Genomic DNA, 22,665 nt, shown 5'->3' with positions numbered 1-22,665 from the left:
TAAAGAACTCAGAACAGCACAGAGGAAGACGTAGGCATTGATAAGGAAGCAGGAGGAAGGCTTCTAAAGAGGAGCCCAGCAGCCGGTGTGTCCCTGAGGTGTCTCCACTTTCTGGTCCCCCACAAGGCGGTCTGACTGGGTTTCCCAGGGTTGCGTGACAAGGCTCACTGTATCTGTGAATTTCAAGCTATGTCCCAAATGGTAAATAAGCCAGTCATCTCCACTCTGATGTTTAAAATACCTGTAAAAGGCAAAAGGTGCTCTATTTAACAGGTGCTTGCAAGGTCTAACTGCTTCTCTTTCACGCCCTTCTTAGCTCCAGGCCACAGACAGCATCCACGTAGGCAGCCGTGGACCCGGCTAGGGCTCCCGAGGAAAGACGTTTCTCCCAGCCATCCCAGTGCCCTCGAGATCCGAGACAGCCCGGAGGAAGATGCAGCCCGCCGACGGAACGCGGCAGCCACCCAAGCGCTGAGGCCCCGCCTGTCCCACCTGTCCCGCCGCCCAGACTCCCTCCGCCATGGCCTGTAACGGCACGTCCTTGGAGACCCACGGGTACGCGCTGCTGAACGCGAGCCTCGGGGTGGACCCCGGGGCGCCCACGCCGCCCGCCCCGCTCAGGATGTCCCTGGCCGTCATCATGGCTCTGATGGTCGTGGTGGGCTTCCTGGGCAACGCGGTGGTCTGCGTCATCGTGTACCAGCGGCCGGCCATGCGCTCCGCCATCAACCTGCTGCTGGCCACGCTGGCCTTCTCCGACATCATGCTGTCCGTGTGCTGCATGCCCTTTACCGCCGTCACCCTCATCACCGTCCGCTGGCGCTTCGGGGATCACTTCTGCCGGCTCTCGGCCGCGCTCTACTGGTTCTTCGTCCTGGAGGGCGTGGCCGTCCTGCTGATCATCAGCGTGGACCGCTTCCTCATCATCGTCCAGCGCCAGGACCGGCTGAACCCGCGCCGGGCCAAGGTGATCATCGCCGCGTCCTGGGCGCTGTCCTTCTGCGTGGCGGCGCCGTCGCTGGCCGGCCGGGCGCTGGTGGAGGTGCCGGCGCGCGCCCCGCAGTGCGTGCTGGGCTACACCGAGCTGCCGGCCGGCCGCGCCTACGTGCTGACGCTGCTGGCCGCCGCCTTCTTCGCGCCCTTCGGCGTCATGCTGGGCTCCTACCTGTGCATCCTGCACACGGTGCGCAAGAGCGCCGTGCGCGTGCACAACCAGTCCGACAGCCTGGACCTGCGGCGCCTGCCCCGCGCCGCCCTGCGGCGCCTGCAGCGCCAGCAGCAGGTCAGCCTGGACCTGAGCTTCAAAACCAAGGCCTTCACCACCATCCTCACCCTCTTCGTGGGCTTCTCGCTGTGCTGGCTGCCGCACTCGGTCTACAGCCTGCTGTCCGTGTTCAGCCGCGGCTTCTACTGCGGCCCCTCGTTCTACGCCACCAGCTCCTGCGTCCTGTGGCTCAGCTACCTCAAGTCCGTCTTCAACCCCATCGTCTACTGCTGGAGGATCAAAAAGTTCCGCGAGGCCTGCCTGGAGCTGCTGCCACAGACCTTCCAGATCCTCCCCAAAGTGCCTGAGCGGATCCGGAGGAAAATCCAGCCGAGCACGGTGTACGTGTGCGCCGAAAACCAGTCTGCGGTGTAGGGCGCGGGCGGGAGGGGCGGGGAGGTGCCCGCACGCCCCCTGCTGCGCTTCCGGGACCTCCGGAGGCGGCGGCGGCACTTTATCCAGGCTTCTTAAGCACAAAGGGACTCGTTTGTTACCAGGTGAGCTGCGGCTCCCAAGTTTGCAAGGCAGGTTGTCCTTGTTTCTCGCTGCAGAAGGGCAGTGTCTGATGGAAACTGGATGGCACTCGAGACAAAAGGGGAAATAGGGTGGTGATGGAGGATTTGAGCAGAAGGTTAGGGAGGAGAGGGAGCAGGGAGAGAGGGGGGCTGAGGTGGGGCAGGAGGAAGGCTCTGTCTCTTCCCACCACTGGCCATATTCCGAGGAGAGAAACCCGTAGGTTCATCTCGTGGGTGGCTGTTCCCTGCACTGGGTTCCAGCATTTGGAGGCATTGTTTGAGGCGTGCATTGTGGGCACAGGCAGAGTTCTTGCTGTTGGTCAGATGTGCATTTCTGATGATGCCAAAGTGGCACTGGGAAGCAGAGGGGCCCCTGTGCTATTCAGCTCCCTGTGTGACACGTGGGAGGCCTTGATGGCTGGAAGCCCAGAGAATGTTCTGGGTCAGCTCAGCTGAAACAGAAGCCCCGGCCCGTGCCAGCCCGTGCTCATCGGGACCCTCCTCCCTGGCTGCACCCACCTGGACCCTCCCCTGAAGCCTAGCACCTCACTGGCTGCTATGACACCCCCACCCCTTCTCTCCTTCCCACCACTGGTCCCCCGCCCCCCTTGTCCTCTTTCCACCTGTCCCCGTGGGCGGGAACCACACTCCTCCTTCTGTGATACATCTTTTCAGGACTTGCTTTCAGTCTCAGAAGTGGTCGGGGGCTCTGTTTACACTTTTCCCACAACGCCCTGAGACCGGGGTCTTAGCGAGCTGCACCGTCCCTCCCTCCAGCATGGGACCTGCCTTGCAGCGGGGGCCGAACAGACCCCTCACCGCCGGGCAGCCCGCACTGACCTCTGTGTTCCTACCTCACTCAGGTCCAAGTGAGTCTGAGCACTGCTCTCTGGGCTGCCTCCTGGGACCTCGGTCCCCCAGCCCAGGCAGGACTGGGACCCTGGGAGGGAAGCAGCCTCGAGGACACCCAGCCTGTGTCCAGGGCCACCATACCCCCCAGAAGCTTCCAGGGCTGGGCATGACTCTCCTGAGTTCGGGGCACGTGGCTGAGTCCACGGAGCTCTCTTTACAGTTTCCGATGTGAAGAGTGAGAAATTTAAGGAGATATAGAAAATCTGATTCTAAGACTAAACTCTATCAGGAACCAGTCAGGGACCTCGCTCGTGCCACCCCACTTCTCTGGGCCTCAGTTTCCCCATTTGCCAAGCGAGGACGCAGGTCTGGATGGTGTCCGATGTCCCTGCCGTCTCTCAGACACTCCGATGCTAAAATGCGAATGCCTCACAGTCACCAGATCTCCCGTTTCCATTTGCTTATCCGCAAGATGAGCATTTAGTAAGTGCCTGTGTGGTGCAGGGCGCTGGGGGACAAGGGGGAAGGATGAGGCATGGCTGTGCCCAAGGGCAGGTGTCTGACTGTCTCCGAGTAATCAGAACTCAGAGCCCAGAAGCCCCCGGTGTTCCTCCTCTCATTTCCAAGGTTGTATTAAGAGGCCAGCTCTCCATTCTCCTCCGGTGCCAGAGGCAGGAAAGAAACATAATATCATTTACGTTCATCTAAGCCCAAAGGAGGGCTTCTCCAGAAAATAATTGGCACCATTTCTCACCACCTTCACCCTCCTTTTATGCCCAGACCCAGACACCCCAGACCCTTATATGCCCGGGGCAGCATATACTTCCATAAGCCGGGGCAGACTGAGGAGGAATGGCCTGTGATTGATGGAGGTGGGTCCCGCTCGTCCTGTGTCCCCGGGGCCCCCAGCAAGGCCAGGGTTTGCCTTCACTTCCCCCGAGGCAGAGCTGCACCGCCTCGGTGGTGTCCAAGAGCACAGCCAGGCCACCAAGGGGGCGGGCCTCTGGGCGCCTCCCCTCCCGTGGGCATTTAAGACAATGTTCTTTGGGAGCCTTGAGTGGAAGAGAAATCACAAAGCTGAACGAATGAAGGTACCAAAATTTACATCAATCAGTGTTCTATGATGTCTGTTGGACAGTAATATATATGTTTCAAAGTAATAATTTTGTATATATTTTAAATAAAGTATTATTGCTCTTTTGGTGGGTAAGAGTGTGTTCTTGCCAAAACTGGCACCAAGGCCATGACTAATAAGGCAAGAACCTGGGGGCCAACACCTCCCAAGACACCACCACTTCGGGAAGCGTAGAACCTGAGTCACTCGCCGAGCTGCAATGAGTGAAGGATGTTACAGGTGAAACAGAGGGAGACTGAGGGGTGGGGGTCAGGAGAAGGCGCCCACATTTTAAAAGCCTCCCGACCCTGCTAAGTGACTCCAGCTCCACCTCTGACTTTCACTTTGCCACCTTCCTGATTGTCTCCAGCCTCGTGGAGAACTTCTCGGTCCCAAGACACGGTGCAAATACCAAGTTCCCGCCCCACTCAGGCCTACAGGCAACCACCGCTTCTCCGTGTTTGGTTTCCATCTTCTCTTTTGCCCTGGGGTTCACCCAAACCTGGAGGCCGGCGCCCGGGCTCCACGGGAAGAGACTCGCCTCCGAAAAATGAGACCCAGTAAGTCTCAGAAGTGCCATCCTAATGCTGACCACCATGGAAAACCTACGAGCTTGTCATGTTGAATCTTGGTCCCTGCTGGTGGGGTGAAATAAAAGTGAAAGTTTTCTAGGACATTAGCAGACAAATTTATATTCATCCCTACCTGGCTACTTGGAGCCCTGGTGTCCTTTCTCTGCTGGTTCACACCATGGGCGGCCCAGCCTGCGGGGCCCGAGGTCGCTGAGTGCCCAGGGCTCAGGTGTCCGATCTCCTGGAAATGCCCATGCGGGGCAGAAGGATGCGTGCATCCGGGCAGCGCCGTCCCAGCCCCAGCCGCCTGCTCTGTGGGATTCCAGCAAGTGATTCTGCATCTGACTCCCTGCCCCCTAAATGATGGAAACCCCCAGCCCGAGTCCCCGCGAGGACCACATGAAAGGGGGCACAGGAGGACCTGGTGAGTGCCTGGGCCGCGGGAGGGCTGGACACACACAGCAACGACCTTCAGTCGTGCTGTCAGCCTGCCTGACGACCCAGCTGTTTCCTTCGATGGCAAGGATGGAAACATGTGTCAGAAGCTCACTGTCCACAAGTGAGGTCTTAAGAGCTCAGGGTCGGCTGACAAGAATGCAGCATCGTCTGAAGCCAGGAGCTTGGCTTCGATGGCCTGGAATGACCACCCTCACCCCACTGTGCACACCAGTTGCTCTGGGCAAATGGTCAACGTGGGGGCGACAATACAGAGCCGGGTTAGTGGAGTCGGGCGCCAGGCTTCCTTCACCTCCCCCGTCGACACATCCTACATCAGTCTCCCGTCCGTCTCTCTCCGCCCCTTGGCCTGTCATCTTCTCACAGCCTCTCCTTCCCATCGGGTCTGTCGGCTGAAGCCCCCCTTTAATCTCTAATGTGCTGACGAGCCGTCCAGGCCAACGATGCAGGACCGAGAAGGAGAGTGAAGTTGCTGCTCTGGACTGTCTGAACACAGCCACCCTGGCTGGTTTCCAGCTTCCTCTTTTGTTCATGGTCGGCGCAACATGGGCGGGGAAATCTGCAGATGGGGACCAGAGAGCTGACTTGGTGAGACTCAGACTCCCCGAGAATCACCCCAACAATCTGCACCCCGGTCTCACCAGCCTGAGACTGGGGTCACCCACACATATTTGGGACTGGCCTGCCCGATGGCTTGCACAGTGGGTGAGAAGAGTTCGGGGCTCTCAGCTGTGTGCACCCCTCCCTCGGCTAGTCCAGCCCCAGGAATGAAAGAAAGAACACAAAAAAGGCTGGGAGATTCACTCGGCAGGGTTTCTCAAAAGACCTGCTGTGAACGAGGTCCTAAGGGGTGAACTAAAATTGAGAAGGGGAGATGTAAACAAAGTCACGTTCCTTGAGTATATGTGGGGCTAGACACCCGAGGGGGGCAGTCTTCCTTCCGAACATTTGGCTAAATGGTGACGTATGCGAGAAGTGACCAGAAATCTCCTTCATTAAAGGAGATTCCCCACAGGGCAGAATTCATCTGAAGGTAGCCTGAGTCACCTTAGGGCGATGCAGCAGAGGGTCAGAAGCACATAGTTTCAAATTTAGTGCAGTCACAGCAAAGGATTCGAGGGGCGGCCGGTCCAAGCCCCTGCAGGAGCTGGGAGGCACCACCAGGTCTGAACGACTCAGTTCTAGAACACCTTAGGTGAAGTGCCCTGCGAGCAGAAACCATCACCTCACCTGGATAATTTTTATGTAAAAACACAATTACAAGAAAAAGAATGCAAAGAATTTTAATCAAATCAACAAGTTTACATTTGTACATCTTGTGTATCTGGGAGCTGACCAGGGGCAGAGGGTAAAGACGAGGACAGAGGTTTCCGAGGGAGGGAAGCTGTGTGGCGGCGGCAATTCGAGGGTGCGGCCCCGGCCCGCAGAGCCCCGGGAAGCACGTTCCCGGGCCCCAGGCACAGGTGCTCGGGCTCTGAGCGTAGGCCCGAGGATCCGCAGCCCCAGGACGCGCCCACATGGGCACCGGAGAAACCAACAGCTCAGAGAGTTTGAGATTTGACCCTGGAATAGTCACATCAGCTGAGTCTGGTTCCTGCTGTTTTAACGCAGACGGTTACACGGAACCTCCTGAGAGAGGAAGGGCTGAGCGGCAGTTCTAATCGCTCTATTCAACGGCTCGGTCACAAAACAGCCTTTTAAAAATACGATTTGAGAAAAGGGCCTTGAGGGAGTTAGAGAAAGGTTAGAGAAGGGTCTGGTTTTTAACACAGGAGGCAGTCCTGCACAAAGGCACGGAACTCCGCCACGTTATTCAGTGGAGATAGAAAACTGGTCAACTTCAGTCCCCGTTCTTCTAAAGGATAACAAATACTGCAAAATACTGAACAATGTTTAGAGAAAAGAGAGGCTGGCGCCTCTAAGCTAGGAAGGAGCGGTCAGAAGGCTTTTCCAGGACTGCACCCACCTCGGGCAGAGAAACAGTGCTTTTAAAAGTGCGGTTTTGTGTGTTGCCGGTTCTCTGAGGAATGCACCCAGACTCCCAAGTGGTAACGAGAAGGGACTCGGTAACACGACCGCCCATCCGTCCACAGGCGTCCGCAGGGGGCACCCACGCGGCTCGGACTCAGCTGCTGACAGCACACGGCCGAGCGGGGGGAACCTCTTCACCGTTTATTCTTTAGAAATGGAGACACAGCAGGAAAGGGTGCGGGTGCCTTTGCTTCTGGCCCCCTTGGAATCACAAGAGGAAGGAGCACGCTGACCGTTACTCGTACAGAAAACGTTTCTGCAGAACGGAGGGTGAGCTCCGGGCTGAGCGACAGGGCGCACCCCCGGTCCTCCCGCCACACACACAAACTGGTGCAAGTCTTACGGGGGGGGGGGGGGTACAGTGTCTTTCTTCTTAGATCCTGACAGAATCAGGAATCCCCACGAGGAGGTTCAGAAGAGGGCAGTGAAGTAACAGCAGCGCCAGCTGCTCCGCGCTGCTGGGCAGAAACGCAGAAGGGATGCGGGTCTCGGGTGCCGGGCGGCGCCCGTCCTGTGTGCGCGGGAAACCATGGCGCATGCGCGGCAAGTGCCGGGCGGTGAGGCCGCCGGCTGGGCCGCCCCGCGGGGCGCGGGCCTGCCCTGGGGAGGGGTACCGTCTCCCTCGCGTGGGGGGCAGCCGCCACCCACCGTCCACCCTGCCCAGGGTGCAGGTGGCCCCCCGCTGCCCCTGAGAACACGTCCGCTTGTGGCCGGAATGTTTGTTTCCCTTTTCATTTCCCGAGTGTTCAGCAGGGGATGTGTCTGAACAGGAGGAAGCATCCCGAATGGAACATGACAGGTGAATCTCCAACCAAGAGAGAAATCACTGAGAGGATGTAACTTCAAATAAAACGGAGAACATGTGTGTTGCAGTTTCACCCCCACAGACCATGCGCCACGGGTCCCTGTCCCCTGCCATGGATGTCCAGACACGCCGGAAGCATATCCCCACGCGACCTCAGCTTCTCGAGGTCTTCACTCAAGAGGTGGCCAGAAGTGAATGAATTTACCCGAAAGGGAGTGCTTGGGTCCCCAAGGCAGAATCTTTTAGGAGTCGAGAGCCAGGCGGGAGGTGGGAAGGAACAATACTTCCTAAGGTCGGTGTCCCCAAGGACAAAGGCAGAGCCCGCCAGATGATGGGGTGGCCGGAGGCCCAGGGGCCGGTGGCCGAGTGGTGAGGTCAGAGAACGCCTCCGCGGGAGGAGGCAGAGGACTCAGGAGGTCCCGCACCCTGGCCACTTACCCACTAGGACAGGGTCCCCGGCGCCCCCCAAGCAAACGTTTCCAGTGCAAATGTGCGCCTACAGACTAGGGCGCCGGGTGGGGGTCCACTTCGTCTGGGTGGCACAGGGAGGCCCGTTTCCTTCCAGAGTAGACTTCTGTTCCGGGTTGTGATGTACCTGAATCAGGCCTGTCTCTCTTTTGGGGACTGTCCACTTACATCTGATGGAGGGGGTCAGCCGCCAAGAGTCATTCCCCATGGACTGAGGTCCCCTGGTGCCAGGTGCCGTCCCTTTCCCACAGCGACGTGGGCACCATGGTCCCCGCGCTCTGCAGCCGGCAGGCTGGGTCAGAGCCCTCGGCTGGTCTTTTCAAGTCCGAGTCCCAGGGCTGGGGGAGCTGGGGTTCGTGTGTCTGCCGGCCGCACAGTGGGTGTGGACCAGACCCCCGTTCGGGTACCTGACAAACGTGGGCTCACAGAAGGGGTTCTGGCACATCTGGCAAAGCTTTTTGTCTGAGAGCCGAACGAAGCTTCCCTTCAGTTTCATCTGTGAAAAGAAAGAAAGATGGGACACCTGTCACGTGAGTGACACTGGTTTTCAGAGCTGTTATCACTTCTGATGGGGCTGTTTTGATATCGACCTCTCGAAACAGGCCCTGAGACATGAAAATAAACAGAAACATCCTCAGGAAATGGAAAAGTGAAAAAAAACAGCTACAAAACTGCCTGCTTCTCTCACAAAAGTCATGGCGGCCTGGCCACGGCACTTCTCACCGAGACCCTCTCAGACGTTCACGGAGCCCTGATGCCGTCAGGCACGACCTGTTACAAAGTCACGCCGGTCGGAGCTGACCAGACGTCTCAGGTCATCTCATTCCCTGCTCCCCTCGTTTGCAAACCAGAAAAGTAAGGCACCAAGAAGAGACTTCGTCAAAGTCATGGGGTCGATTGGTGCCCATTCCTGACGCCCCAGGAAACAGAATCTTTCTTTAAAGGTAAATGATGAAACTAACAAACTCCATTCCTCCTTGTCTGATAAACGGGACTGAAATTCTGCAAGTTAAAAGCCTCTCTGCACAATTGACCTGGTCAACGCAGCAGCTCAGCCTATCAGCAGGGCAGGGTCAAAGTGTGGTCAATTCACCTAATTAGTTTCTTCAGTCATTCAACAAACATTTATTCGATGCCCTTAAGACGCCAGGCTTGGCTCAGGAACACTGAGACAAACAGGAAATTCCTGCCCTCCAAGATCCCAAAGCCTGACGGTGAAGGGTGACAACCACGGCTGTGTGCGCACGGCACGTGGGTGGGTGAGTGAGGTGCCGGCCTGCTCAGAGGGACGGGAAGGTTTCACAGGGCAAAGAGACTCAGGCTGGGTTTCGAACAGGCATCCCCCAGGCACAGAGGAGGCGGTAGGAATGTCTCTGGCAGAGGGAGAGGTGGGTACAAGGCCGTACGTGTGAAACGGCATGTCCCTGGGAGGTTCCGCACATCCTGGGAGCAGTGAGGGGGGCAGGGGCAGCCCGAGGAGGGAGGCTGGCTCTTCCAGGGCTCTGGACTCCTCCACGGGGAAGTCAAGGAAGGTGGCTGAGCGGAAGGAACACATCGGATTCCTGCTCTGGAAGGACAGTCTGCTGGCCTTGGGGAGCTCGGGCCTCACCAGAGAGAAGCCTCTGGATGAGCCTGGGGCTGTCACAGACTGAGTGCCTGTATCTCCCCCAAATTCCTATGTGGAAGCCCTAATCCTCTGCCCCACGTGGTGGTACCCAGAGGTGGGGCTGGGGGAGGTCATGAGGCAGGGCCCCGTGATGGCATCACGGCCCTCACAGAGGAGGCCGGCGCGCACTCCTGGCTGTGCCAGCACAGTGAGAAGAGGGCTGACTGCAGGCCAGGAGTAGGGAACTCAGCCAGCACCTTGACCTTTGGCTCCCAGCCCACAGCCCCTGAGAACTGGACGTGCATTGTCTGAGCCTGCCGACCTGCGGGATTTGTTACAGGGACGGGGGCCAAGAATGTGGAGTTCTTTATTTGGGGGGGGGCAATTAGGTTTACTTTTATTTATCTCTTTTTATTATTAATTTTAATGGAGGTACTGGGGACTGAACCCAGGACCTCGTGCGTGCTAAGCACACGCTCTACTCCTGAGCTATCCCCTCCCCTCCATGGTTTCTGAATTGGCCCACGATTCACACCTGGGTGCTTCCACGTTCTGTGTGACCTCCCGGTGCCAATGCTTCCTCTTCTGGGAGAGGAGACAACGGCAGCGGATTCTGCAGGAAACTGCTGTGCTGACGCGGTGGCGTCATGATGCACAGGAACGCCTGGCACCCGGCACGTCCTCGTGAGGGTCAGCCATTCTCATACGCGCTCTAGACCGTCAGGGTCTGAAAGGGGAGGGAGGCAGCTCCAACGTCACACCTGCCGCCCAGCTCCCACCCCTGCTCTGGACCTGCTTCTGTATGAGCAGAACCGCGTACCTGATGTGCTGAACTTAACAGAAAAAAACAGACAGAGCATCTTTTCCCGGGAAAAGTCAACCTCAAACAAAATGTCTCTCCTGGGAGGGCCGGGCTCTCACCTTGTCATATTTGTAGATCAAGTTTTCAGACCTGGCCAGCCCCACGGCCACCTGCGCGCTCCTCCGGGCGTGCACGCTGTCCCTCACCGCCCCCATCAGGAATGGGCGGAGCAGCTGCACCGACCAGGTGCCGGGCAGCAGCTGCAGAACCTGGGCGGCATCGAATTCGGTGGCGTGGCGGTTCAGCAGGTCCACGGCGGCCACGGCCAGCTCGTGCGCGGAGGGGCCGGGCCGCAGGCAGAGGCCCAGCAGCAGGTGGAAGAGCCGCCGGCGGTAGGGCGGGTCCCTGTCCTCGGAGCGCCACAGGCAGTAGTCCTCGGCCGCCGCGAAGTCCCCCAGCTCGTGCACGAGGATGCGCAGCGCCTCCTCGTGCTGCTCCAGCCTCCCGTGCAGGATGGCCCGCTCCATGGGGAGCCCGGCACCCCGGATCCTGTCTGCCGGGGGAGTCGCCAGTTAGAAATAGCAGGCCCCCGCCACCCAGTGTCAGTCCTGCCAGGGGCCCTTAGCTTAAGTGTGAGCAGAGCAAGACTGGCTACCCAGACACCCCCAAGCTCTGCCTCCTGGGTACCCAGACTCCCCCAAACTCAGGCACCCGAACACCCCAAAACTGCCTCCCAGACGATTAAGAGGCTTCCTTGTATTTTCATGCTTCGCCTCTAGGTGTGAGTAACACTCACAGGCATGGCCAGAACTCAGAGTGCACGACACGGAGTTTGGAGAATAAGTAAAACCAATGACCACGACCTCAGAGGCTGCGGTGGGTCACTGAGCATCACAGCTCCAGGCCCCCATCTGGCCCACCCTTACTGCTGTCTTCCCAGGAATTCTGGTAGCTTCTGACGAAAGCAGAAAGCCCTCTACTCATTAAACTCAGACAGCAGCACCTTACCCCCCAGGTGTGCTGAACCCCTCTAGTCCAGATTACAACTTCAATTTCATGGCTGACCCTGGGTCCGTCAGGTGGCCTGGGGGTGTCTGTCTGGGCACACTGCCAAGCCTGCCCCTTACAGCCCGTGAGCTGTGGGGCGGGGGCAGGATGCAACTCCCCAGGCGTCAATGCACCTTCCTGTGAAAATGGTGACAAATCACAGGACTTTGGTCACAGGCTTGTTGCAAAAGGAAGTAGTCAGGATGTCAGCTGAGCCCTGTGACCTGTGCCTGGCGATCAGACCACCCTCAGCATTCAGGGTCGCTGTCCGCAGATTCGCCAAAGCTCATTTGTAACCTGGAAGTCATACTCCAGGTGCTTCTGTGGTCCCTGTGGACACGTGCTCGGTGGCGAGAAATGTGAGCTGCCTGCCATGTGTTCCTGGCGGGGCTCATCCTGTAAACAAGTGTACTTTTCGTGGGACCCCTGGTGCCCCGTTTCTGCATTTGTGCTTTTCGGCGGTGATTTCACCACTTGGGATGGCCCCAAGTGTGGGGCCGCCATGCCGTCCCGTGTTCCTAAGCACAGGAAGGGCTGTGATGTGCCTTTTAGAGAAAGTACACGTGTCACACAAGTGTCATTCAGGCCTGAGTCCTGTGCTGCTGGCCTTGAGCCTGGGGTCAGCAAGTCAACAATGTACATTAAATGAGGCGTCTTTAAACAGAAACACATCCACAAGGTTACGTTTTGATCAGTCGACAGAAACGTGGTGACCAGAGGTTCTCAGGAACCCGACCCTGCATTTCTCTGGGTGTGATGGGTCTGGGTCCCTGGATGCAGTTTGTGGAGACTTTACAGGATGTAACTATTGTGACCAGTGAGAATGGACTGCAGCTAATGGTCAGAAAGCAATGTTCAATGCTCCTAAGGAGAAATACGTTATTAACCCAGCAAGGACCCCCAGGAAAGTCTGTGGGGTCCGAGGGAGCAAGAGACACACGGACCCCAGTGGGTGCCGCTCAGCAGGCCTCACATGACATAGAAACTGTGGTCTCTGTCCTAGGGGGAAATGAAAAGCAGAACCCGCTCCGGGTCTCTGCCTGCTTTCCTCTGAGTCTGGAACGGCCAAGCGAGGGCGGAGCTGTGATCAGAGCTGGAGGAACTGACCCGAGTGCTTCGAAGTCGAATAGGGAAGTTCAGACAAAGGTCTGCCCAGCAGATACTCAGATGTCCCAGGGCGGCCTCTGTGTTATCAGCTGAAGGGCCCGTGACCTTTTCCAGAGGGTGAAGGACGGATGAGGAGCCCTGTCCGCCCGCCAGGAGGCTGACTTCATGCTGCAGAGGCTCAGGGACCACCCTCCCCACCCCCCAAATCGAGCCCTCTGCCCCGCTTCCCGCCCCCGGTGACATTTATCCAGACAGAGCTGCGGAGACATCGCTCACCTAGCAGAATGTGGACGCGGTACAGGTCGGATTTCTGGAGCAGGTGTCGCAGCTTCGCCTGCAGTCTCGGTCACCTCTGTGCCCTGGCCGGTGGCGCCGGGCTTCTGCTGCAGCACCTCATCCAGGTAGAGGACAGCTAAGTGCGTGTGGTACTCCTCCTTCTGCAGGACACAGGGACCAAGCGGACACTCAGCATTTGCAACGGGGGAGCCTGGAGATCTCCCCAGCCAGACCACATGTGTGAGGTTTTGGGGGGGGACCCCAGGATGACGACAGAACGCATGGGCTGCAGCGATGGCTCCAGAAACCACCTCACAGAGAAGCTTAATTTACAATCCACGGGAAAACAGAAAGGGTCACTTGTCATTTTGAGCAGTAAGGAACTTAGGTATTCTCCCAAAAGGGACCGTTTTCTCATTTCCTTTAAGAATAATCATGAGGAAGGAAAAGAGAAGAACGTGTGCTGAGGGGACAAGAGATGGAAAAAGTCACTACGTGGGCCTGGGGTCTCCTTCACCAGCTCCTGCTCGGACCACCCACAAGCCCCAGCGCAGACAGAGCGCTGGGAACATGGAAGGTCACGGCGGCCCCGCGGCCAAGTTCTGGTCATGGTGGCACGTGGCAGCCTGCGCTCTGAGGGCTCACCTGCAGCCTCCTGTCCATGACGAGATGCTCCAGGTACTTAACCAGAGCCTGAGGGTATTTCTTAAGGCAAGCGATAACATCAGCCGGGTTAAAGCTGCTCTGCTGTGAGTCCAAGGGTCTCTTGGTGAAAACCTGAACTCCAACCTGGAAGAAGGGTTAGCAATTTAGTCATCGTGCTTTTCAGAGTCCCCGTCTTCTGTTCACTCCGAGTGCTGTCCACTTTCGGGAACGTCACTGCCCAAAGCATGAGGACACAGAAAACAGTGCAGACGCTGCGTACAGGAAGGCGGTCTGCTCCCCTCAAAGGCTGCCGCCCCGCGCGGAGACACGGAGCCTCCCAGAGAGCTGGGATCCAGCCAGCTCGGGACACTTGTGAAAGACGGGGACAAAAAGGCAGAGAGAGGGGCTGAACGTAACTTGTTTTCCCACTAAAATCTAGTTTTTTGCCCATTTTTACCAAGCCTCCCCACCCCTTACTGCCGCCCCTAAAAGAACCCGTTTAGGCAGCACAAACCTCCTGACTTTTCTGCAAGGCCCAGTCGGCGTACTTCCACACCAGCTCTGGGTCGAGGCTGTAGGTGAGGAAGTCCACGATGTACTCGTACAAGTCTGAGCGGGTGGCGTCGTGAACGTCCCCATTGACAATGTTCACCCAGAGCTGCAGACGAGGGCAGAGCACAAACGCAGGGCTACACACCTTTGAGAACTCACTTAGAAAGGGCACACGGCTTTACTTCTATGGCCTTTTAGTATGCAAACATGGTAGAACAAAAAAATTTTTTAAATAATATTCCATTATTTATTTTTAAATTAACAACATTTTCTAAAATTATTTTTCCATTTTTTGGCACGGGGGAAGTCATTAGGTTTACTTATTTTAATTGAACCCAGGACCTCATGCATGCTAAGCATGTGCTCTACCACTTGAGCTGTACCCTCCCCCCAGTAAGACAAAATTTAAATGCTTAAATCTATTTTAATTTTTTTCAGAGAAAAAAAAATAATATGGAGGTGATGGTTCAGGAAATCAAGAACATAGAGCACAAAGTTCTCTTTCTTTCCCTCTTAATGAGGTCACAGTCATACAAATAGTAAATATAATATTTGGGAAGACGTGGAGGTATTAAAAATGTCTCCATGAAATAAAAAAAAAAATCACTGGGAACATGTGGACACGGAAGAAAGGCACCCGCATCCCCACAGCACCGGGCGTCTTGATTCTGAAGACCTTTCTGGACCTTGATGGTCTGATGTGCTCTCAGAAGCTCTGGGGTCCTGTCTCCTGGTGGCCCCGCTGCCCTCTGCCCAGGGGCTCAGGACAGACTCTGGCAGCGGAAGCCCTTTGCTCTCTCTTCCCTGCCGCGTCACCGAGGCTGACTTTCGGAGCCTCTGGATGAGACGGCATCACGACGGGGCAGAATAAATGGAAGCTGCCCAGGAGCCCGTCTGCCATCATCCCCCGAGCTGCAGACCTCGCCCACCCATCCACATGGCACTTCTGAACCGCACCACCAGCAGGCGGCCCAAGAAGCTGGCGGGCAGTGTAAACACTGGCCTTCTGATATGAGCACACGCATGTTTTTTTATGGTACTAGGTTTTTCAACACAGAACTCCCCAAACTATTCACACAACCACTGAAATGTGTCATTTTTTTAAAAAAATTCTGCCCCGTTCAGAGATTTATTCCATATGATTTCAATTCTGTAAACATCTCTCTCTACAGCTCGGCTAATATTATCAATACCCTTATATCATTCTTAGAACATGGTGTTTTAAGAAATAAAAATTTGGGGGGCAGGGTATGGCTCAGTGGTAGAGCCCATGCTTAGCATGCATGGGTCCTGGGTTCAATCCCCAGTCCCTCCATTAAAAAAAAAAAAGAAATAAAAACTTTATCTTTGACTCCAAGTCTACACTCATGAAACCACCACCACAATGAAGACAGCTAACATTTCCACCACTCCCCAAGACGTGCGATTTTCAACTTCCCAATTTACCCCTTCCCACCCCCTTTACCCCCTGGTAACAGTAAGTTTGTTCTCTATGTCTATGAGTCTGTTTCTGTAAAACAGTATTATTTTTAAATTCTGTAAAAAAAAGGTGGTAGTTCAGACAAGAGTGGTCTCTTATCAACTTGTGATTTCTTTTTAAGTGGCACTGAATTAAGTAGCAGTGATTTGCAAATAATGATCGAATGCTCTGGAACTCACCTGAACTGCTGCGGCGTCCAGGTGGTTGTAGTGGTAGAGCAGTCCCAGGGCAAAGTATCTGAAAGAAAGCACGAGGTAAGGGTGCCCGCTCCCCACCCGCACTGTGGGCGGCACCCCCACGGCACCGTCCTCAGCCCTGGCCCCCTGTGTTCTATTCACTCAGCCCAGCAGTAAGTCTCAAGCCACGCAAAGATCCTCGTTTCTGTTTATTCACTTCTGGTATTAAAATGTAGGCTCTCTCGATTTCCAAAAAAGAGCATATTTCAAATCTGAGATCAGCTGAAAAAATAAAACTGTAATTATACTATGGAAAATCACAGTTGGAATTGCTTTACAATTTGCTTCAAATATCAGTATACTTTCATCTCTCTCCAGTTAACCATTATTACCTCCTCACGAGGTAGTAAAAGAACGGTTCAGGAGGGATGCTGTCTGAGCCCCTGCAGGAAGAAGGGGTAAGGAGTCTGGAGTCTGGACGGCAACAAAGGCCACTGTCTGCAGCATCAGAGAGAACAGAGTTGGGGGGACCCCGAGGTCTAGGCCCCAAGGTTCAATTCAGGCTTCATTACTTACGGACTGTATGACCTCGAGCAAGCAGATGACCTTCCCTGGCCCTGATTCCTCACTTAAAAGTGGAAAGGATCAGGGTAACACGGGCATTGCCTGGGCAGCAACAGGTGTGTCCTCTCCCAGACCCCTGCTCCCCAGCAGGTGACAAGAGCAAGCTGCCCCAGGGGGACGTCAGGTTTCCTCCCCTGGAGAGCAAACTCTCCAGACACTGAACTATTCCTGGAGCCCTCAGACAGTGACACTGACCCGCCCACCCCAGTCACTGCGTTTTTAGTGTCTCTTCTGGTTCCTAAATAAGTAACTCCATAGTGCATTCGAGAAACTGAGGGGAACAGCTCAAGGAGCCACTTCCCACACGGAGACCGGCCACAAGCCCCTGACGACACGCATCTGAGGGGGGTCTGGACCGCAACCCCCGTGGTCTCCGCGGGATTTCACCGGCACTTCCTCCCTGTCGAATGTGTAATGAAACCACAGACAGAGTCTTACTGCTCAGTGGAGTTCAGGGAGCACCCAGTCCCTTCATTTTTAAAGACCCCCGCCCCCACCAAGGCCTAGAAGGATCAGACCACTGGCCGGGAGGATGCGGCCGGGTATCATCCAGCCATCCCTGCAGACGGACGGCCCACGTGCCCGGGCGAGGGGGTGGGGGCCGACCAGCTCACTCGGGCGAGGAAGGCAGAGTCTGAGTCTGCAACCTTTCATCGACAAGACCAAGAAGGCTCCCCTTCTGTCTGTTTATCCGATGTCCATCCATCCACTTGACCTGGTCGCCAGTGGCTGAAGTGCCCTATTCATTTTCCCAACACGCACGTGGCATCTCCCGCAGGGAATCCCACCCAGACGGGGACAAGGACATATAATGATCGCTCCCGTGACTCTCTAGGCCTCTGAACACGTCCCATCACGAAGGCACTGGTACAAGAATCAGTGCCCCCAAGACCCCTCGGCTGGTCTGCAGACCGTGATGAGGCTGGCAGAACCTGGGTGCCTGGTGGTCACTGCGCCACGGCTGTCCCGTGACGGGTCCCCGGGACTCGGGCGTCATGCTAGCCCGTCAGCTGCACATCAGCTTCAGAGGGAGAGGAGGGGCGGGGGCGTCGGGGGGGAGGACACTCACTTTTTGTGCTTCTCCAGCCAGGCGGCGCTGTCGGGGAGCAGGCAGAAGTTCTCGGTGACCAGGAGGTCCAGCAGGCTCTCGTGGTTGGCCTCCGCGTACAGCTTGAGCAGGGCCGTGTCGATGTCCTCCCTGCAGCCGTTGGCCACCTCCGTGCTGCGGACCTCATTCAAGTAGCTCATGAGGAAGCGCTTGCACTTGGCCACCTTCTCCTGGTCGCCCTGGGTCAGCTGGCTTAGGTCTGCGAACTCGTGCAGGGGAGGGTGGGAGCGGGTGAAGGACGAGGAGGCAGGCAGCAGGAAGGGGCAGAGGGAGATGAGCTCCCGCACGTCGAGCTGGCCGCTTCTGCAATTACAGTGTCGGACTAGATGCGGCAGATGGAGAGAGAGCACGCAGGCACACAAGACGCCACCGGACGGGCATGCATGCCTGCACACGCCCACAGGGAGCGGGCACTGCACACACGTCCATGGCTGCACGCACAGCCAACACCACTGACCCAGGTGCCGACCACCCGGCCCCAAGATGGAATGGGGGCACGGCAGCCGGAAGCCTCGCATAGCCGGTGCTCAGGGCACATCAATTCCCTGGAAACCCAGGGAAAGCACAGCCCAGTCTGATCAAAGGCAGGCTCCGGTCCTTCCGAGGCCAGCGTTCTTCTTGGCACGACACTATCTATAGATTTGTTCAATGGTCCGCAAGGAGGGACTCGAGCACCTGACAATTTCCTCATCAGTGACCCTACAAAAGACACAGCCACCAGTGCTGTCTCTTCTGGGGCGAGTGGGACAGGGTTTCTGGGCAATCCATGAGGACGCAACTCAAATGGCCAGCATGGTGTCCTAACCTCGGAAGGCCCAGGAAGCCATCCTCAGGGACGTCCGTCCTCCAAGTCACTGCTGGCCCCTCTCCTGTCCCCTCCTGCCCAGCCTGCACATCCTCTCGACATGATCACAGATGTGGTGGCATCTCTGAGCTCCAGCTCTCTGCCCAGCCAGGCACCGAACCTCTCAAGGAACAGAGGCAGGGCCCCTCAGACTCACGAATGGGAACCTCTGGGGCAGGACAGGGATCTGTGCTTCCCATGGTGTTCCCACTTCCACCCCTTGAAGCTCTGATGTCTCTCCTCTGCACGCCCAGACTCCTGCCGCTGGTCTTTCGTTTCATCTTTACACCCTTGCCCTTCCCAACCTTCAAAGGTTCCACGTGACCCATGGGATAAATTTCACACCTCTTAACATGGCCTCCAAGATGCTTCCTAAACCAAACCCAAGCTACCCTCCGACCCCAGCGTCAAACCCCCGTCCACACCAGATACTCGGCTCTAACTAATTATCTTGTCCGTTTGCACGTTTTCTGCCTCTCAGCCATTGCTGCTGGTGCTGTTCCCCGGCCCATGGCACAACCACTTCTCCCCAGAGCACAGCAGCTGCGGCTGCGCCACCATGGCGCCGCAGAACCATGCATCTCTGACCACAGGGACAACAGAAGGCTTGCCGCCCACACCTCCAATTACCTGAAGAGTTCCTTAGCTTCCAGGAACTGAAGCTGTGCAAACTGTATGAAGCCCGCCTGCTGCAGAACCCTCCTGTACATCACCTGCAAGGAAAGACAGGACGTGCCTTAGAGCCATCATGGCGGAGCAGCTAAGGGTCTCACCGCCATCCAGGCTGCGTGCTAATGATGATGCACAAACCTGAAGTTCCACGGTAAGGCCAAAACAAGGCTTACAGGAAAGCGTTTTCAGTACACACATCTGCATGGCCATCGACCCCTCACTCCTGGGAGACAGCTGCCCCCTGTGCACTAGCCTTCCTGCTTCTGTGTGCATTCGCCCAACGTCCCATCCGTATTCTCCTCTCGAATTCCAGTGGCTTCCTGGGCCACCTCCATCTCCGGCTGCTCAGGTCGATTTTAACAACATCACGGTTTCGTATAGTCTAGAAGCTGCCCGCCCTTCGCCACTCTCGTGAAACTGAATCTTCACAGCAGCATTTCTGAGTGTCCCTCAGAGCTCAAGGTCGACCCCATTTAATAACAAGCAGGAAAAGAAACGGGCTTTCCTGCCCACACCGGAGCCGCGCCGCCCCTCCCACCCCTCCTGAGAGGCGCAGCCCGCGCCGATCCGACAATCCGACAGGCCCGGCACTGAGAGTGCCCTTTGCCTCTGTTTGGTCCAGTCCTACCCACATGACCTTGACCACAGAGCCCTCTGCTCCGGGAACTTCCAGAAATAGCAACACACTTACAGAAGATGCCTGTGGTGTCTTTAAATCCACCTGCTCCCTGTCTCTGCCTGACCTGGTCCACCTTTGTCTGAGGGGCCTTGTGCACCGTCTCTGCTCCGTCCTCACCGGTTCCCATCACCACCGCCCACGCCCTCATCGCCTCACAATGAAAGACTCCAATTGTGTTTAAGACCCTCAGTCTTCAGTTCCTCCCCTTCCCAACCCAGCCTGCTGTTTTATAAGCCGCCAGTTCCCTGAAGGCCAGGCACGCCCACCATCCAGCTCAGCATGCTCCCCAGGACCCCCGCACCCTGCAGGGCACCTGCCCTTTACCAAGTGCTGCTGACTTGAATAGCCACCTGTCAGGTTTTACTTTTAAGCAACGAACTGCCTTTATTATTTTCTTTTTTTTTGCTTTGTTTTTTGTTTCTATTTTTATTATTTTAAAAAAATTTTTAATTGAAGTCTAGTCAGTTTACAATGTTTCATCAATTTCTGGTGCACAGTACAGTGCTTCAGCCATCATGATACACACACATTCTTTTCATATTCTTTTCCATTGTAGGTTATTGTAAGATATTGAATACAGTTCCCTCTGCTATGCAGTATAAACTTGTTCACCTACTTTATATATAGTAGTTTGTATCTGCAAATCTCAACCCCCCAATTCATCCCTTCCCACCCCCTTTCCCCCTGGTAACCATAAGTTTGTTTTCTATGTTTGTGAGTCTGTTTCTGTTTTATAAATAAGTTCATTTGGGCCTTTTTTTTTTTTTTAAAAGAATACTATGAACAACTCTATGACAACAAATTGGACAACCTGGAAGAAATGGACAAGTTTCTAGAAACATCCTGTCCACCAAAACTGAATCAGGAAGAAATAGATCATTTGAACAGACCGGTCACCAGAAGTGAAATACAATCAGCAATAAAAACCCTCCCTGCAGACAGAGGTCCAGGGCCACACGGCCTCACTGGGGATCCCACCAAACGTGCCATGAAGGGCTCACACCCGTCCTTCTCAGACACCTGATCCGTCTCACAAAAACCCCCTCCACTGTCACTCGCTCCGCCCATTTTACAGATAGGAACCCTCTGCTCAGAGAGGCTAAGGTTTCTAGCCCTAAGTTACTAACGTGTAAGTGGTTGAGCCAGGATCGAAACCAGATCTTTCTGAGTCCACAGCCTCATTCTTTCCACCCACAGGCCCGTCCAGGGCCGGGCAGATCTCGTGCTGTTCCCCCGGGAAGAAAAGGGCTAGAGAGTGTGGGGGCACCTGAACGCCACTCCCTCCCTTCAGTTTCGAAGGGGCTCATTCTCGAAAGCCCAGCAGGGCCTCCCTGCCCCCAAGAAATCCCTGCGAGGCCTCGGGAGGCACAGCTTGCTCATCACTTTCCTCCCCTAAAAACTGGCCTATCGATGCTGCGAGCAATGAGCAGACCGGAGCGGGGTGAAGATCAGTCGGGAGAGAGGCCAGTCCCGCGTCTGAAAGGAGAGACAAGAGGCCAACCTCACAGCTTGAAGGATGGAAGGGACCCCCACGGTGGGGAGGAGAACTCTCATCCACACCCAGGCTTGCAGGGAGAGACCCGCTGGGTGACAACTCCCTCACGGCCGGAGGACTCAGATGCCACCTACACGTCCCTTCCGAAAGGGGAACAGAAACTCCTGCTAACACGCCCGATTTCCATGACTGGGGGTCACCTTCTGTGCTCTGGTCTAGGGGCGCTACATGTAGACGTGGCAGATGCACGCGGACAGGTGCCCTCCTTTAATCCGAGCCCCACGGTGAGGCTTCCTGACAAATCCCTCCCGAGTTCAGAACTCAGTGAAGCAAAGCCAACACCTGCTCTAATGTAGAGAAAGGCGAACCGTGGAAAGCCCGTCTCCCGAACGTCTGGTCTCTTTCCTCCGCTTTTCTGGTCTTTCTGAGCCTGGGGTCTAGCATCTCATCACAAGCGTCCTAAAGTAAAATAAGCCACGCACCTGATGGTTGTAAGAGTCACATCTCACCCTTAAAATCACATACATGTTCATACATACGCATGAGAAGTCATCTCTGAACCTCTTTTGTCAATACTGCTTTCTTTCTCTCTTACGGATCTATTTTAAACAGCACCTTCCTGTTTCATGGTTCACACGGCCCGGCTCCGTTTGAAGACCAGTTCAAAGCTCTGACTGCATATCCATCACTCCTCCGTGGTCCAGCCCCAGGCAGGAGCAGGATGCCGGGGGGAAAACAGGAGGCAACCACCAGGAACCGGGCTGGGAACACAGGAGCAGAGGGGTAGACGGAGCGAGTCACGGGCTCACACACACCGAGGAAGCTCAGAGGGCCCGGGGCTGCCTGGAGGGGCGGGAAGGGCTCAGCAGAGGGCATGTCTGAGCAAGGAGGAGGAGCAGCCGTGTTTGATGGAAGTCCCCTCCAGTGATGGGAAAGCACGTAAATAACAGTAGACAAGACAGGGAGGGCAGGGAGGGGGTGAAACGAGGCGGTGGTGGGGATGAGGTCGGGGGGCGGGGGGGGTGGGCACCACATCAGAGGCCTGGCCCGGATCTACCCAGCGAATGCCCAGAGGCAAACCAGCCCCGCTGTGTGTCTTCCTGTCTTTGGGCTGCGGCCATGGTTATTTTTGACTTGTTTTGAGGATTAAAAATGTCTTAAGACCCTGGCAGAGTGCAGTGCCGCAGAGCTGTGGGCTTCCTTGGTCCTCCGCCCTCTGAGGCAGCCGGCAGCTCGGGCCCAGGTTACAGGGCACTGGAGGCGGTGGGAGAGGCTGGGGAAGCGGGCAGGGCCAGACCACAAAGGCTGCAGGTGCAGGCTTGACTGCAGGCACCCAGGCGCCCACTAAGGGTCGGGGGACACTTTGGAAAGATCACTCTGTGGCAGTGTGGAGGGTGGACGACAGACACACCGAAAGGAGGCTGTCAAAGCAGTTCAGGCAAAACAGGAGAAGGGTCCCCAGCAGCCACCCGTGA

The 22,665-nt window shown here is 56.1% G+C and overlaps 2 protein-coding genes across 4 annotated transcripts in view; one reads left to right on the top strand and one right to left on the bottom strand.

Moving 5' to 3' along the window:
• Nucleotides 1-3,822, top strand: part of GPR45 (G protein-coupled receptor 45) — a 31,973-nt gene extending 28,151 nt beyond the window's left edge. For all 3 annotated transcript variants that reach the window (XM_032474344.1, XM_032474343.1, XM_032474342.1), the window contains one exon: nucleotides 317-3,822. In XM_032474344.1, the coding sequence (XP_032330235.1) occupies nucleotides 521-1,639 (1,119 nt within the window). In that variant the 5' untranslated portion in view covers nucleotides 317-520 and the 3' untranslated portion in view covers nucleotides 1,640-3,822. The remainder of the gene's footprint in view (nucleotides 1-316) is intronic.
• Nucleotides 3,823-6,040: 2,218 nt separating this feature from the next.
• The window catches only part of TGFBRAP1 (transforming growth factor beta receptor associated protein 1), a 33,867-nt gene continuing 17,242 nt past the window's right edge, over nucleotides 6,041-22,665 (bottom strand). Inside the window, 9 exon segments of the mRNA XM_032474238.1 lie at nucleotides 6,041-8,573; nucleotides 10,605-11,038; nucleotides 12,916-12,976; nucleotides 12,978-13,076; nucleotides 13,561-13,704; nucleotides 14,075-14,218; nucleotides 15,772-15,829; nucleotides 17,462-17,803; nucleotides 18,975-19,057. Coding sequence (XP_032330129.1) covers nucleotides 8,397-8,573; nucleotides 10,605-11,038; nucleotides 12,916-12,976; nucleotides 12,978-13,076; nucleotides 13,561-13,704; nucleotides 14,075-14,218; nucleotides 15,772-15,829; nucleotides 17,462-17,803; nucleotides 18,975-19,057 — 1,542 coding nt within the window. The 3' untranslated portion in view covers nucleotides 6,041-8,396.

Source organism: Camelus ferus, chromosome 36, assembly GCF_009834535.1.
Source record: "Camelus ferus isolate YT-003-E chromosome 36, BCGSAC_Cfer_1.0, whole genome shotgun sequence".
NCBI lineage: Eukaryota > Metazoa > Chordata > Mammalia > Artiodactyla > Camelidae > Camelus > Camelus ferus.
The sequence above is the reverse complement of the archived record's forward strand: the minus strand, read 5'-3'. Positions and strand labels throughout refer to the sequence as shown.